General features: G+C 35.3%; 2 protein-coding genes and 1 pseudogene across 2 annotated transcripts; all 3 read right to left on the reverse strand.

Annotated features, from left to right (window-relative positions):
• Positions 1-167: 167 nt before the first annotated feature.
• Positions 168-1600, reverse strand: LOC108225557 (uncharacterized). Its single transcript, XM_017400450.2, has 2 exons — positions 1115-1600; positions 168-781 (listed from the first exon to the last, which is right to left on the reverse strand). The coding sequence occupies exons 1-2, from the start codon at positions 1539-1541 to the stop codon at positions 303-305; spliced, it is 906 nt and encodes a 301-aa protein (XP_017255939.1). The 5' UTR covers positions 1542-1600; the 3' UTR covers positions 168-302.
• A 1720-nt stretch (positions 1601-3320) lies between these two features.
• LOC108227103 (protein HOTHEAD-like) lies at positions 3321-5955 on the reverse strand (annotated as a pseudogene).
• A 1148-nt stretch (positions 5956-7103) lies between these two features.
• Positions 7104-17617, reverse strand: LOC108226587 (protein ROOT HAIR DEFECTIVE 3). Its single transcript, XM_017401567.2, has 23 exons — positions 17476-17617; positions 16780-16926; positions 16342-16408; positions 16158-16260; positions 14575-14645; positions 14413-14476; positions 14269-14334; positions 14081-14128; positions 13948-14010; positions 13807-13863; positions 13344-13502; positions 13186-13254; positions 13009-13100; positions 12617-12695; positions 10881-11046; positions 10120-10244; positions 9556-9818; positions 9361-9457; positions 9122-9268; positions 8555-8659; positions 8368-8462; positions 8129-8225; positions 7104-7650 (listed from the first exon to the last, which is right to left on the reverse strand). Exons 1-23 carry the CDS (start codon positions 17480-17482, stop codon positions 7471-7473), a joined length of 2367 nt encoding a protein of 788 aa, XP_017257056.1. The 5' UTR covers positions 17483-17617; the 3' UTR covers positions 7104-7470.
• Positions 17618-18493: the final 876 nt, after the last annotated feature.

Here is an 18493-nt window from a genome sequence, read left to right on the forward strand (position 1 = left end):
TTTCCACTTTTCTTTCTATGCCCCACTCACTTTCATATCATCCCAAATCTCTTCCACAATCTCCATCCTATTCAACCTCACAAACATCCCAACTAATATATTACGATAATTTGGTTCTAGCTTATTTATTTTCAAAGTATTTGCACTTGTTTATCAGAGAGTTAAAAGAAAGAAAGATCAATGGTGAAAAGGAAGGAACCGGAATCAGAAGCAAATGATATGTTACCCATTACTGAACCTAAACAGATAAGAGAGCAACTTACATCCTACAATTAAAGGCTTGTCATCAGTGTTTTAACTTTCTATTCTTCTTCATCGTCTTCTTCCTTAAGCTCTTCCTCTTCTTCATCATCAATTTCCAATTCTTCACCTGCGCTATCTTCATCGACAATAAAACCTCCCAGCGTTTCATCATTGTCATCTTCGTCTTCTCCTTCATCATCAATTTGTGGAGAATTGCTGCGAATTGTCACAGCCTTAGTATGTTTGTCACTACTCTTTGATCTAGTCAAATACTTAGGCTTCTTAACCTTGCTTGATTTGGCAAGAACCTCTTTATCCTCGTCACTCTCACCTGTCCATTCATCATCATCATTTTCAACCTCTCCACTCTTCTTCCTCTTTCTCCTCCCACCACCCTTTCTTTTACTCCCACCAACCTCATCGTCTTCACTTTCTTCTTCTCCAGGTTCATCAATAAACCAATCCCAGTTCTTGATATCACGAATCATTTTCTTGGTATAGCTATCAAACTCATGCCCCATAACAACAAAACCAAACTCTGCAGTTCCAAAAAAATTCAAATTTTACTTCATCTTCCATACTACAATAATTCCACATATTATTAACAAAAACAAGAACACTAACTTTCAAATTCCATAGTAACTGCATTCCTAATTCAACAAACTCTCATCTAACTTGAACAACATGGTCACTGTATATTCTCCGTAAAAAGTGATACCTATGCATACATGCTCTTACTCCTACAAGTAGTCAAAATACAAAATACCAGAGAAACTGTTTCCGTGAAGACTCCGAACATGTAATTAACTTAACTACCACAAAAATCACAAAAAACTCCAAGAAAACAATATCCAAAAGTTAAAGATCAAACCTTTGACAGGATCGAAACCCGAAACATCAATCGAATCGACATCCAATTCTTCAACATTCAAAGCCTCACCCAACTGACTCTCAAGCCCTAAATCTCCACTTTCATCATCAAGTTCCAATCTTTTTAACTTAAACCAAATGGGTTTTTCAGCAGACACACAAAACATATCACCACTGTCCATTTCACCATTTTCAAGAAGCCTAAATATTTTGATTTCATCAGTTTTTCTGTAATGTACCCACATGGGATTCTTGCCAAGAACTTGAAAACGAGCCCTGATTTCATCGTCTGAATTGACAAGTTGAAAGCTTACGTGGCGACGAGAAACTGTTCGGTCAGTCGGGTCGGACCCGTTTGCTCTGCCGAAGTGTACATGTTGACCCGGTTGGAGTCGGAGCTTTAAAGCGTCTTCGCCGCTGATTTCCATTTCAGGTTTTGGTTTGAAAGATTAACAGCGAGTCAGTGACAACGCCCATTCTTTTAGTTTCGTTTAGATTCTTTTAGTGAATTAATTTCGGTTATTCCCTCTGTGCTTTTTCGAAATACTTTTTTCCATAAATTACTTGTTTTGTCTCTTATATTTCTTAACATATTTTAAAATGTATATTCAATCAAAAAAAATGTATAATAATATAATATAATTTTTTATTTTTAAATTAAATATTTAATTTTATTCAGATATAAAAAATAAAATAATTTATAAAATTATATTATATAGGAGTTTTAAAATGACAGGCTCAGGAACCCATACAAATCTAAATTACAGGGGTTTAATATATAAAAGTATTTTTATTTGTTTTTATATTTAAACTTATAATTTTATGAGTCTAGTGCCTGCAAAACGATTGTTACATCAAATAATCCGTTCTTTTTTGTTTCATATATATAAAGAAAAGTAACTGTAATATATATAAAACTAAATACAATTATTTTAACTTAATTAGTTTTAATACATAATATTCATCCGTATCTGTTACGGTGTAACGAGCACATTTTTGTATATATAATATATAAAATAATCTAATTAATAATCACATTAAAATAATATTAAATTTATAATTATTTTAATTTCATTTGATAACAAAATTTTCCGCACAAGTCGCCTTGCATATGTAAAAGACGGTGAATTCGATAAGTTTGTGGAACCTATAAAAATTGCTGAAAATAATATCGATGGAGAAAGAGCAACCGGAGATGATGCAAATATGGATCTAATATTCTAATTGATCATGCAACTGAAAGTGAAATCGTAGACAAGGATAAAATTATGACCTATGTTGAAATTGAGAGTGAAAATGCAAATGATGAAAATATGTCTCTTGTTGAAATTGAGGCTGAAAATGTGACTTGTGATTATTGAGAACGGAATTTTTTGAAGTTGAAATTGATTATGTTGCCTCCGATCTAGTATGTCAATAGAACTATTGAATGGGTTAGTTATGATATCAATTTTAATTTCAAATGCCTGGTTGATGATTTTGCTAGCAAAAATGCGAAAAGAATAAACTTTTAATGGTTGAGTTATTACAAGGACAAAATGTGCTGCTAACTTTGGTTCTATACAAGTGCTCAGAAGTGTAACTTGAAATTGAACTGATAAAACTAATATAGCTGACTTGAGTATAATACCATCATGTATAGATAAGAATGTAGCTGGTAGATTAATTGATATATCGTTGACTATAAGTTCCCCAGATCTGCAGCGGTCATTGATAAATATAAACACTTGAAAAATTCTTATGATTTTGATATAATTATATTATACTGAGTGTTAGCCGCCCAAAACAAGGCCAATTATCCAGATCGGTACTCCAGATTGTAATGTGCTTATAATCTATTAAACATACATTGACTAATTAGGAGCCGGTTAATTAAAAACATACATCCTACTAACTTCTGTCTTTAAGCCAGTTTATGACTTTTTTTAAGTTTAAGCCGACTTCTGATTTATTATACAAACAGACATTTTTCAGCTTAGAATAAATAAGGAACATGAGAGATCTGGTGAATGAAGCATATTAGATAGCAGAAGGATGGATTGTAAATAATCTGATCACAGATTTCTAAGGTTCTAAAGTGTTTGGAAATATGGTCAGTTCACATGTTGAATTATTTCGACAATTTATTCCTGTGTAGTCTTCAATAGTTAGTTTATGTTCAATGTCAGCACCACTTCTGTTAAAAATAAAACTAAGTTGAACTGGTAAATCTTCAATTTATTATCCTGTGCAGCTAAAAAATCAATGTGTTGCTGAGTTTATTTTGGTGCAAACACACAATGTAATTGTACCACTTTTATATTAGAACTGATTATAAGTTTATAACTAGGTGAATACAATAAGGACTTTGCTGCATTATGCTTATTTGTCTGCAGGTCATTTTATCTCTTCACAAGTCGTAGCAAGGCACTGCAACAACTGTGAGTATTAACACAGCCTGAGTTCTTGTACGAGAACGTAGGTCACAATTATACACCAGCTGCTTTACCCAACCTCTTTCTCAGGATTTTCATGCCCATGTACCTATATATGTGCATACAACAACACTATTAACACAAAATGCATCATCAATTGTGTGCATAAAAATGAATAATTGTGGTATGTATAGTTGATTACCTTCCTATCATCATCACAGTGGCTTGAGGGTTAGTTCCCGGGGCCTGCACAAATGTCGAACCATCAATCACATGAAGGCCATGGACTCCAAGAACCTCATAATCAGAGGTTATGACCTTGCCCTTGTGGCATCCGCCATGGTAGTGCCAGATTGTTGCCATAGTTTATCTGCAGTATTTCTGCAAAGACTCTGTAACATCAGCAGTTCTCGGGATAAGATTAATAGTTTCAGTGGTAGTCAAGTTGAGCAGCTTTTGGAATGTGTTATTGCCAGGCTGCATGAACTCTGTTAGGTATTTTGTTTTGACAAGCTTCTCAAGGATGCGATAACCATTAACACATTTCTGTAGATCTTGAGGATTGCTGAAGTAGTTAAAAGAGATATTCGGATTATCATCAACATCAGTGCTGTTCAAACTCAGCTCTCCTGTTGACAATGGATCAGAAACCTTAAAAAGTAGACCACCGGCATTAAAGTCTTCATATGGAAGCTCCTTATTTTGCTGTTAGTCAAGAAACAATAAGAAATTTTCAAACGTGTAAAGTCACTTTATGTATCCACACATATAACAAGATTTAAGTAATACTTTCATATTTTAGAAACCAACCTCTTCGAGGGATGAATTATCATGTGTGTAATGAATTGAACTAGGGGACTGACCAAATCCACTGATAGCCTTTATGTAAACACCCTCTCTAGTAATCCCAACAGTCTGAATCAGTGATTGCTTCACTGGCCTATTGAAGGGAATAATTAAATTATTCTGTGGATTGTCTGCCATGCTTTTGCCAACAAACTGATTGTTATGCACCACAGAAATGTTCATCTTTTCCAACTCTGCCTTCGGTCCAATCCCACTGAGTAGCAGCAGTTGAGGGCTCCCAATTGCACCCGATGACAATATAATTTCACTCCTTTTATTTTTTGACAATACCGCTTCATGGTGCTCCCCATTTTCATCCTTGAATATTACCCCAACAGCCCTCGGCTTCCCTGTACATATTCATATACAAAAAGGATTCTTTAAGCAATTCTATCAATAACAATTCTGAAAAATGCTTCTTCCACACTAGTAGCCTATTCAAGAACCATTACCTGAAGATTGATCAAACACAATCTTCTGAGCAGTTGCACGAATTAAAACATCAAGATTTTTGGGATTTGCAGACTTGAGTAGTTGAGCAGCACTGTGTCGGATGTCATCTTTGTCAAAAAGGGTGCCACCAATTTTGGTTCCATTCAAGTGTTCAAAACTGTAACCATTGTTTGGAGTAATACCAACTTGTAACAAAGCATTCCTTACGCCCCTTTGCTAGGGGTTCAGTACTGGCCATTGAACAATCTGTTTCTCAACCCACGGGTATGATTTATAAGCCAATTTTGGGTCTAATTCGAGTTCCTTAAGACTCCTGCAACACCATTCACATTTTACGACAGCTATTGTTTATACAGTATTACAATGTCGTCAGAAGTTAAAATATTAACCGCTGCTGACAGATTTGTCTACTAAAGTTTTAAAGCTAAACATTTCAACTGATAAACTAATAACATCGACATCAGAACATTTCTAACAAAATTATATATGCACACTGCTTCAGAACAAACGAAAGGGCTTGCACGTACCCTAAACTTGGTCTACTATAGAATCCACCGTTGATGCTACTACCTCCACCCAAAATCCGAGGCCTCACATTAAAAACTCCTTCCACAACAAAGGGTTGTGCTGGAGAATTTGGTGAAGTATCTACCAGATTAATGTGGAAGTTTCTGAGTGAAGTATTCTTGTTTCCGAAAGGGACTCCCCCCCTCTCCAGTACTAAAACTCTAAAGTTTTGTGAAAGAGTTGCAGCCAAAGGGCAGCCTGCTGTGCCGCCACCAACTATTATGTAGTCATATTCTCTGTTTTTCGACGAAAAAGAGCTTGCGTTCTTTATGAAAGGGTATTCTTCTTCCCATGTGTTGATCTTCTTACCTGTACCATATAAAAACAAGATCACATTAATCTTCTTCGCGTGAACCTAGGCTCTAGCCCCGACTGACCTTTAAAATTTAACATTATTACGTACTTTGGCAGAAATTGAAGGAGGATAAAAGGAGAAATAAGTTGATTATCATCATCAGATTGTGAAACTGCTGCATGCACTTGAGCTTCTGCTTCATATCTGTGATTTGTCCTAGTTAGATGGAGTACTTATATTATGTGTTGTAATAAAGTAGCAGTCTATTATATTGATTATACACATCTCGGTAAGATTTTTCAGACGTATTATAACTTGTTTGACGAAGAACAGATCAACATGTTATTGTTTAATCCAGCGGGGGTAAATAAACTATTCATCATAAACGAGATTAGCATTAACCAACGTTGTTTACCAGTAAGCTGAAGCGAAGTGCAGTTGACATGACCTTTTTATGAAATTTGATTTCATATGATTATACTTTTAATCATGTTAAACAGAATTCAAATCAGTTACATCTCTGGGTAGCACGGAACTAAGAGTAACTCTAACGCCCAACACCTTTTAGCTGAAATTACTCATGTGCCGCTAAATAGTAAGATTTTTTTACACAAGAGGACAACAGAGAATAAACTCAATCACTTGGGTTATCCAATTGATTTTAAGGGTCGCGGTCCACAACCACCAATGACGGTCGACGAGTTATATAGTACATGCTTTCTAAGCTGTTGGATAGGCTGTCAGGATTATAACATCTTTTTTAACATGTACAACGTTTTTTAACCGTTGTACCGGGACTTGGTGAGCAGGGTCATTTGCCCCATACAACGGTTAAACAACACTATACGTGTTAAAAGTATGTTATAATCATAATCCTGCCCGTTAGGATGCCAGAAACCATGTGCTATATAATTCGTCCACAACATGGTAAGAATTTTTTATACATCGGGACAACAGAGAACATACTCACTCACTTGAATATCTGGTTTATTTTAATTCTCAGCACAGTGGTACAACACTATATAGATTCAAAAATATTTATACTATTTTAGCTACTCGGAAATGCTCGAACTAAGTTTTTTATATTTAAGATGACATTCTTGTTCGACTTTGACCATAACAAAGTCAGCCATATTGCTTTCACTCAACTAACCCTAGTTTGCTAATTATATAGTAATAGTACTCTGCAAATGTTTTCCTCTGAAAATAAAATACATTTGGTTTGAGGATTGATTCAGGTTTTGCAGAAAATGATTGTAAGTTTTGAATGTCCCAATTTCTGAGCCGAGTTGATCGGGGTCATGCAAGAACAAGGTTCAAGCCTATTTATTTGTTACAAACTATCCTGAATTGGAATTTCTTGCCAGATGGATGTGAGTTGAATTATTGTTGTGCAATTCACCAGGTATAAATGCAACAAAATCTACGTCCATTATACATCCCATACATGAAAAATATTTCAATAAATACAAATGAAAATCTACAAGGTTAATGATGCAAAAATGGTGGAATGTGAGCTTTTCACTCAGCCAAAAATGAGACCAGGATCAGTAGAAGACAGATTCCACAACAGAAATACCAGTAGTAAATACCATTACTAGGGGGCGGACGGGGGCTTGCTGTTTTGCGGTTCGGTTCGGTGTGGTGCAGTGCCGCGCGGTAAAAATTGGGCCTCTAACCAAGCTCAGAGTTATACTCAAAATGTTCTATAATATTAGTAGTAGCTGCCAAAAATCAGCTTCATCATAGACTACATAGCTCTTACAAAAAAGGAAAAACAGTTTACTGAGCTTTTGCATGTGCAGCACTTGGTGAGTCACTGGCAAAGCTATTCGACGACGTTAATGCTGGATTTCTCCGGCTATCATTACTTGCAGGCCCCTGGTTCTGCTCAGATAATCTTCTGAGAATGTTCAGCACCGTAGGAAGGAACTTAGTGGATATAGAGAAAAGTCCTGGAAGCTGCAAGAATACACGAGGAAAAAGATTAAGATAGGCGGAGAATGCAACGCAAGTTGACAACAATATTTCCAGTTGCTTAATTCGATTGTCAGTCTGACAACCTTAGATGATAGAGCGGAACCTCTTTAAAGTAATGAATAAGTGGAACGCATACTGGCTCCGTTATGTTGGGACTGGAAAGTTATATTACTTTAGCAAGGTTATATTTGTCGATTATTACTTGGTTGAGGTTCAAGTGTATAGTGTAGGCAGTACATGAGATACTCAGATTACACAAGAGAAAATGTCTTTCAAAAGTTCCATTATAGTTTCTTCTCATTACTCTTAACCACAGGATATATGTGACACGAGGAGTTGGACCGCATTATATGATATATAATAAAATTCAACTTAAGTAAATGGAAGGCCAGAGGGTGTTCCCAAATCAGAGTCTAGTCTAAAGGACCCCAATAGCTCAAAAATATATACTAAAACTCACAAAGCCATTGCGAAATTCATGAGAGACGTCTAACTGCACCCAAAAGGCTTTGACAAGAAGATAAACAACGAAGATGAGGAGAAGCCACAGAGGATTCCTATGATCAAAGAAATATATCATTAGTCGCAGGACTTGAAGCTGGTATTATTGATGATAAATTCAAAAAATATACAAAAGAAATTTCTTGCCCATCCAGCAAGAGTTAAACAAGAAATCAGTGCACAATTAGAGATAGCTACCGTAAAAGCGTCATAAATTCATTAAATCCAAGCACCAGCAAAGCAATAATAGCCCACGGAGGTGGTAACCAGTTGTTACCACGCTTACTAGCTTCCTGAAAGTACAGATGAGAAAAAAGATGCAATCAGTAACGAGCAACATAGTAAGGAAAGCATTTTTGGCAGAACAGTAGTAGGTAGATCATGCCTGAGCAGAGATGGCTTGAGTGACTGTGTACTCTGTCTCCGTCTTAAATTGCCTCCATAAAGATTTGCATTGAACAGGAGTAATCAAAGTTTGCGATGCTGGCACCTGGGATTTGAGAACAAAAAATATATTAATAAACAACACTAAACAAAGGTCCTTAGATAAAAACATTAAGCAAAGTTATAGATATAGATCATGGGAACAAAATCTGAAAACAAGTTTCTCTGGGGCAGTGTGGTTAGAAATTACAGGATTTTTACTTAAAAAGTGATACAACTGTATATGTGATGAAGTTCTTTGCATTGTTTGAAGTAAACAACATCACATGCATGCCTTTAAGAGTGACTTTAAATAAAATTACACAAATGTTATTATAACATATTGTTTTGCTATATGCCATAGACCAGAAAAATTACGCGGGTCATACAAAAATGATATAGCCAAACTCTGTAATACTCTTAGATGGCTTCAGTTCGTCAAAGTATATTACTAGTCGCTTCCTATTTCAGACAACTTAACAATTTCGTATCCAGAAATATTAAAATAACATGGCATGACATAAATGACCTTTTCCCAAGAGCTTGAAGCCAGTGCATCTTGAAGGGCTTTAGAAGCAGCTTTGGTATCAACCAAAGCAAGCTCTAGCGTACTCTCTATATTATCAGCAACATTATCCAAACGAATTGCAGCCATAACAGAAAGCAGCTTCAGCGACTGAAATAAATTAAGAATTAGTCAAATAAATCAAATCACAATATATTGTTGTTACAAAAAAGATAGAAATAAGAATTTGAAGGATGTCATACTGCAGCGCGAGCAGTTTTTGTGATTGCCCGAATGTCTTCATTCCCAGTCCAGACCCGCGGCATTGAATCATTATCATGACTGAATAATGTTGTGAACCTGAGTGTAGTTTATAGTTAAACCCTATAGGTCTTAAATAAAAAACTGGATTGAACTTAATGCCCAGGGTCAAAATTCATGACCTAAGAATTTAGTACCTGTCCTTCATGCGTATTATAACTCTTCCAGCATCTTCTTTTGCTTTCCCTTCAACAACATCTCTGGCATGATCCTTCAACCCTGAAAGCATTTTATCCTTCTCTTCTTCATTGAGATCAAATGCAGTTAGAGCTGTAGAAAACCCTGACACAGCCTTTTCACTCTCCCGCTGGAGTAGTTTCCTTATTGAAGGCCAGGTGTCATCACCAGCATTATCAAAAAGGGCCTCTATCGGGGCAGTAAGTGCATCATTTAATTTTTTCTGCAAAGAATTACAGAAGGTGTCAGGCTATATATGACAGAATATACTGTGTACAATCAGGGATTTTCACTTTAATAATGTCACAAATACATACAACTTTGTCCTTTAATAAAATGCCATTATATCCCTTCTTTTTTATAATATTGCTGTCCAAAACTCATATCTCTGAGGAACCAAGTTCAACCCTCAGGAATTATAATAAAGTGAAACCATAAATTTTACATTAATTTTTGCAAGGCTTAGAAATCTGTTTAATCAAGATATTACTGATTATGAAGGTCTGGGTCACAGTGATCAATACCTCAAATGATGCTTTAAGTTCAGAAAGCTTTGCAGTACGCACATCAGTAACATGCGCATCTAAATCACGCCGAAATTTTTCCTTTACTCTGGCAGCATCCCAGTTCGTGTGTTTAATGAAGGCATCTGTAAAGTTGATAAGTTAGTGACCAACTTCCATCCATATGCGTGAAATTATTATGCAATGATTCTACCATCTATCTGCCTTTTTCGAACAATAATCAACTTGACATCAAAAAACCATAAACTTTCTTTGAACATGAGAAGAATGAAGTAGGCGATTGTAAGAATAACAGATATTCAAAGTTACATTTTTCAGGCACTGTGCACCCGAAACTATCATAGTTGCATTTTTACAATCTCCTTCATCTATCCTATTTAGATTTTATCATACAAAGTTAACAAAAAAGAAAATGGGGACTTAAGGATTGTGTTAAGATCGTTTGTACCAGTTCGTTTAAGAAAAGGCGGGAGCGGGATAGGGGATTGCTTTATAAACTGATATTGTTACTATTTACTAACAGCAGTTTACTACTGGACTAAAGTTTTTCAAGCACAACCAGAAACTATTACAAAGTATGAACACAATGTTGAATGTGCTCCTAGAAACTATTCAGAAATTTACATTTAACATATTATATTCTAGAAGTCACATATATTAGTTGGAAGATAATAGATAATAATATAAGTCAACATTGCTTGTGAATAAATGTGTAGATGGAACATGAAAGGTAAATGGCAATTTATTACTTGTGACTATACCTGCACATCCTTCATCAAATTGTTTTATATAAGACGCGCAGCAACTCTGGGTAGCAGCAGCAAAACTTTGTCCTCCACTTAAAGCCTTATCAAAGGCTTCTTTAAATTTCTGAAGCGTTGCAGAGCGTATGTGTCCAAGCATGCATTGATAGGCTGGTTGGATAACCTAATGAATTACAACAAGAGAAGAATTAATACAGGAAATATATACATAGACACACACACACAAGCTTATATCAAAGTCCTAATTTACACATTAATCTATGTAATTTTGTAACGACAAGATGACTAGAAACTTAATCATCTAACTGATATTCTCGAAGCTCATATATTTATATATATAGAGAGAGGGAAAAAGAGAGGGTCTCACTCCAATACAAACCTTTAAAATACAAACCAGTGCAATTAAGTGGCATCGAAAGGGTTTCGGGGATGGGGATGGACCCCGAGGTGGGCTTAGATGGGGCATGGGTGGGACCTAGTAGGGTCATGGTAGGGCCTAGTGGGACCGTAGTAGGGACAAGTTTTGACTCTTAGAGTTGTTTGGAGCCTGTCAAAGGCCTGTACAAAATGGGCCCGGGCTGGATTGAGTGGGGACGGGGGTGGGTTCTAGGTGCGTGAAGACATATTGAGGATGAGTGATGTCGTTTAGAGTTGGCTTCCTTTGTTTGTATTTTAGTGGTTTGTATTTGAGCAATTGCCTATATATAATATATGCATAAACTTCAGAAAAATCAGTATGACCTGTTTAAACTTTTGCACGTTTGGTCCTTACTTTTCGTCTGGTGCAATATAATATAAAGCACTTTGCCAAACATATCTTATCTTTGAATCCTCTCAAATTGTAAGAGATGTTTTCATCTCTCAAAGAGTGCAGATCATGCAACCTTGGGTAGGATATAAAGTACTACCACACGAATCTGAATTAAAAATATACTAATATGTGCATATATTGACACTAAGAAGAGATTTTACTCCAAATACCCAGTAATAGACAAGTTTCTATGTCTCACAAGTAATTAAAATTTATAGTCAAAATGAGATGCTATTAAATTTTTTTTCCTATTATGATTTTAGAGTACAATTTATTGTGTTATAGGGATAAACTTGACTAAGAGATGGACATAACTTAAACTATTTAGTTACAATACAATTGGTGGGAGCATAGATACAAGGAAACGGGTACGCTGCCACGTACCGCGATCTAGATCATTCGTACCCGATACGGTCGGAAACGCGAACGGAAACGTTCATGGTCGCGACCCAGATCGCCGGAAGTGACGACCCGCAAGAACACACTTCATTCTTGTTTTGAACAATAGATCCATGTCTATGTCATATGATAAGTAATTTATTTTATCAATAAATGTGCACTTTTATTTGTTATTCAATATCTTTTTCTTTATAAAAATTATAAATGTATAAATTATCAACTAAAATTGTATATTATAATGGAATTTATATATATGATTATAGAATTCTTTTTAAAAGGACCAATCGTACCCATACGTTCCATCGTACCTATACATTCCATCGTACCAGATTCACTAAAACTAATGTTCCACGTACCCGATTTCGTTCCCCGTTTCGAATCGAACCCAGTCCTATGTAAGGGGTGGGAGAACACAATAAAATGAAAAAGAGAAAATATAATACAGGACAAAGGGACTGGTATCCAGCAAGTACATTATCTCTATCATAAATCTCAAAGAAGGGAACCACTAAGTAACCGTTACCTGCAGGAATTTCTCTTCCATCTGCTTTCGCTTGGCAGACCGAACACCTTCTTCAAAATATGCAGCTTCCATATCATACCTGAAAAGGAACCTTTGTCATAAAAATCTATTGTTTGAATCCCACAGGAGCATTCTGCATATACAACGACAATGTAAGATAATTTAAGTTCTTGGGAACCACATTTGTTAAAAAACAAACCAAACATCTGAAGCATAATCCTGTAATGCAACTATGCAGATAAACGTTCCTTCACAATGCAGTAACAAGTTGACCACCATGTCAACATCTCTCTGTCCTGACTGGTTTAGTATAACTGATTCTAACTGTAAATCTTACAAGTGGCATTATAGTCATATAATATGGTGAACTAAGTCTCATGATATGTACTTACCCTGAGAAACAGGTGTCAAGAATTGAACTAATCTTCTTTCCAAAGCCCGTGACTGGATGGGACTTTACAGTCTCGTCCACTTCAATCCATTCCTACATTAATCAAATATATATGTAGAGTAGCAGCAATGCTTGACAGTGACAATGTTATAATAGATACTGAATGAAATTGTGGTACCTCGTTCATAAGAAAAGATGCAAACTTTTCGTTGGCAATTTCTTCACAGCGGACAGTTGCTACCATGACCTAAAAAATAATAAGAGATATTCATAAAAAAAATTTGGTAATTAAAATTTTCTAACATATGCCACTGAGGATATCATGATGCCATTTACCTTGTGGGCAGGCAGGTCGAGGTCCTTGTTTTCCTTGATGACTTTCCAAATTTCCTGAGAGCTAAAAGAAAACCCTGAAGCAGGAACTACACCCCGCCTATCACCGGCAAGCCCACCAGGTGCTATGGACTTGTTAAACCGCTGCCTTAAACTAGCCACCTTAATTGTACAAGCGTGGATAACAAAAATCAAGCATGGGTATTTGTGACATATACAAGACTGGATACGGACTTTGCAATCACATAGTTGGCATATCATGTGCCAGTGGAACACTTCAAACAATAGCATCTCTCTGATGCATATGTTATTATTATTACCAAACACACTCAAATAAATTATCAGTAAACTGGCATGGCTGAGAATGAATGTCATAAACGGGTTGATATTCAGCAATCTTTTACATTATCCTCCTTTCATAAAAAATAAGTCAATACACACTCCTATTTAATCATATGATCCGTACCTGCTCTCTAAATAGTTCTTCCTTCTCTTCATAACTAGAAAGGGCCACAACTTCTACCTGGAAATTCCATAAATTAACATTGTTTTGACGAGTATAACTAATTAAGATCGAGGTAAGTGGATGCAAGGACAAGGTACTCACATTAAAAAACTCGCTTAGTAGGGTTTCTGTGTGGGCATCTGGCTTAGGAACAGAATCCCATATCTGTAAGCAAGAAAAATTATTAAAGTAACTGCAACAATATGCATATGTGAAAAAGTCAAACCAAGGTCACCTTCTGAATGTCTTCCCTTAAAACAGGTTCCAAATTTTCCAAAGGTGTCTACAGAAACGAAAAATAATCACATCCAAACTCCATTAGCATATAAAGCCTTTTCCCAAGCATTAATCGATTATGGAGCTCTGCCTACTACTAATTGTAGTAAATATTATTTGAAATACTAGGAAAGAGAGGAAGCTCACCCTTGTTTTATCACGTATGACAAACAGTAAAGTTGTTTTACGCGGACTAAATAATCGCATCATGACCTGTAAATGACCATTATAAAGCCACTCAACTCTCGAAACATAGCATTCAGAAACTAAAGGTCATGGGTACAAGACTACCTGAAATACAGTTTTTAAAAGAGGCTTATTTGCAGCTTGCTCACGGCCAATGTCATGACACCACCTGAGGAGTAAAATTATCAACTGAGGGTACTCCTAAACACCAAAGCTTTAATCCATTTAGAATTTTTTTTATAGTTCAAATTATGAGAATAAACTTACATATTTATAAGCACAATATCAGAAACAGCAAGGGCAAAAAGTGCACTCTGCTTTTCAAATGCAGTATCATCCTGGCAATAAAAATTAATGAATAAGGAACAGCAAGCAAAGATATGTTTCAACTCTACTTATAATCCGAAGGGCAAGGGGAAAAATGAAAAAAGATGATTCTTGTAATGATACTATTGGTGCTGGATCCACAAGCTGTTTAATGCATCATGTATATTGTGTTACAGCTCAGGTCAAGCATTTGGGTCACATTGTCTAATAGCGCATGGATCATATTAACAATCTGGTTCACTTCATATGACCAAATAAAAATTTCTAGATTAGCCCACAAAGACCATAACTGAGAGAAAGCAAGATATATCTGCTAGCTTACACGTTCTAGATAAGACTATAGATCCTCTAAAGCATGTAGAATATTACTATAGAATGACAATTTCACGGGGCATGTTTTTTATAGGCTTAGGTATTGTGCAACTTTGCTTATCATCATCCCTTTGACTACTAATTATTTCAAGCTACATAATTGTTTCAGGTCAATGGTGAAATAATGCATTTTTAAAGAGAAAAAAGAGGATGGATAGTAAACTGATCATCAAGTAGCAACGGGATCTGGAGAGCTTAAGATCAACGCAAGCATGCAAGACTCATTGTAAGAAACATGCAACTGCAAACAATTGTTCATAAGATAAATGGAAGAAGACTTGATAAGTTGGTAAAAATGATAAAACAACGAAAATAATTTACAGAATTCCTAGATCCTATTGATTGATACAACCATGTAAGCCTCGAGATAAAACCAGTAGAGTTAGAACTATGAATTTCTGCTATTTTATATAATTATATGCACTTCTAAGTGACCCCCGTACCTTTCCAGTGAGGTAACGGTGTGTGTTGTTTGGTATTGAAATCAAAAAATCAGCATAGAAAGATATTGAAGGAGACAGAAGTGAACTACAGTGATCTTCATAACAACATATTAGATAATAAAACCAGATAAGAATGTAAGAGATATAAGAAAGGCAAGATGAAGAGATGAAAAACACATGGCTAGGTACTATATTATTCAAATTATCAGCGAACATAGATGAAAGAGGCATAAAATGGTTAAGGCTGGTTTAAATCGTCATAGTGCTTTGACCTACTATAAGTCGACAGCCGGATATCGAGACTTTGGAGCATCTGGACACATACTTCATGAATGATTTGCACATATTAATTGCCAAGGGAAACGAGGTCTAGTTGATAAGTGTTAAAATTTATATTACCCCCTCATTTAAATACATAGCATCAATGTACACCTAAAGGAAATGCAATACCTAATGACAGGGCTGGACAAGCAATGAGCTAGTAGAGTGATAGAGGGATCAAATTTTGACCGACTTTTTCAGAAACAATATATTGCTAATATAAAAAAAAAATAACTAAGGAGGAGAAAACATGTTTAGGCAGAGCACAGTTAACTATCCTGGGATTCTGACAACTGAACATCAATACAACAAATTTATAATAAAATAACAATAGGTACTTCCGGAGATTATGAAATGAGTTAGCCACAAAGATATTTGGCAAAGCACCTCTCCTCGCTCTCTTCCATCAGTACCCTCTAGATCCATTACAATAGTACAAGGTTCTATACCAGTACATCTTGCCATCCAAATACCTTTTGTGGTTTGAGTCCTGTTTAGAACTGCATAGTGTCAGTTCCTTGGACAGTAATTGGAAAAATAACAGTACTAATTTATTATTATTATTACGTGCCTTCCTTTGAAAGCATCCATCTCTTTGAAGTCGGTGTGAAATAAATGATTAAGCAATGTGCTTTTTCCTGGAAGAAACAGAGAAGTCAGCAAGCATGAACTGAAGAAACAAGTTCATAGGTCTAGTAATGTATTAAAGAAACATCTGACAAATAGTATTTTCAGATGAGAGCAGCTATTCTTGTCAAGTGAACCGTAAAAAGGAAGAAATGTTTCAAAGTCTCTAGGCTAGAAAAAACTGATGGATGAGCTTGCATAGATCAGGATCATTTACAACATTTATACAAGGCTAACGACAATGTTTAATAGGAGGTGAATTATGACAATTTGTTACAGTATATCGTCGTGATCATGAAAGTTGAGCCACTTAGAACAATACTTCTTCACGTTTAAACATAAAAATTACAAACAATACACTTGCAGAGAAATGCCAGCATACCACTGCTTTGAGGACCCATAATGGAAACTACAGCATATGAAAGTCCGCATTCCGACAGTTTCACTGATTTCATGAAAGCCTCAAGTCCAGAAGTATTAAAAGTACCATCCCCATCTATGAGGTGAGTTGAACAACAGTCCTCGCTATCTGAAATTGTAAACACGTGCGAGCTGATCAATATCTTTAAATTTACAAGACTTAATCCCAAAGGACCAATATCATTAAAAATCTGAAATTTCTTCAAACCTCATTTCATAGCTAGTACAACAATCTGCGGGAAAAAAAATCATAGAGAAAGCATATCATGACATTGGTCATTCCTAATAATAACTATGTACACTTGTGATTAAATCACCAATAGCAATTCAAAGTGCCTGATCACACACTTCATTTCATTATTTTCGCCACTGCCAAGAACCTTTTAGCCATGTCTAGTATACTTTTTCCCCGAATATATCGTCAGAGATCCACAGGTTATTACAGGTTCAAGATCACATTACATAAACTAACAATCCCAACAACAATGCACATTAATAATAGACAAGAATCCTAATAAAAGCGGATCATATGACCCAATTCGAATTTGGGACAATAAAATAAATTATGTGTTTAAAAAGGAACAATTATACGTATGCATGCAATGTGTTCATGTAAATGTGGGATCGAATTTAAGGGCATGACGGAATGATGACGTACCGGCCATGGATAGAGGCTATCTGGGAAATGATGAAAAAGTAGTAGCAGTATTATTTCCAAACATGCATCAACTTCTCCTTGTACTAATTTTCTAAAAGTGAATGATCGAAATTTTGTTTTGATTGGTAATTGTACTATAATTTAGGAGTGTCATGTACATTTCTGTAGTTTTTCTGATTACACACACTTCCTGTATGTCATAAACATATATTTCTAACTTTGAAAAAGAAAAATTCATGACAGCTACATATATAATTTTAATCATATTTTTGAAAAAACTGAAATCATGAATATTTTTACAAATTTATATTTATTAAATAGAGATTTACAAAAATGTTTATATTATCTGTCAAAAATGCATATGTGGTTTTAGTGTTGATTAAAGACGGTTGTTTTTCATGTTGTAACAGTTATAATTGAGATTGTTGCACCGTGGTTCTGAAAAAAATACAACTTGTGTATTTTTTATTTTTTTTTATTAAAATAGTTCATACATGTTGTATATATTTAATATATATTATTCAGGTACAAATCAAATTAGACTAAAAATTACAAATTTAATCTAGGGTCATAGATGTAGAAGTCAACAATTAAATTGAGTCTTTGTTTAGGATTTATAAGTCCAGCTTCTGGATTATAAGTTATGAGCACTTATTCGTACCGTTTGTTTAATAAGTCAAGAAGCACTTATAAAAAGCTAGGAATGCTAGCTTTTGTTTCAGGGCTTTTACTTATTTCTCAAACACTTTAATCACTTATAAGTCTTATCTTGCTTCTAACTTCTACTCCACTTATTTATTTTAAGCAAGAAGCACTTATTTTAAGCTCACCCAAACGGCCCCAAAATTCACCCTCTCACGCATGATCTCAAATAATCCCGGATCTTAGATGCGGAACCCGATTTTTTAGATTTGGATATTAGATATGCCGATTGGAAATTTAAAATCTTATCCGAACCTGATCAGAATCCGAAATCTGAAAACCTCTGAATATAAATACATGTGTATATATATAGGAT

Source organism: Daucus carota, chromosome 6 (genome assembly GCF_001625215.2).
Source record: "Daucus carota subsp. sativus chromosome 6, DH1 v3.0, whole genome shotgun sequence".
Taxonomy (NCBI): Eukaryota; Viridiplantae; Streptophyta; class Magnoliopsida; order Apiales; family Apiaceae; genus Daucus; species Daucus carota.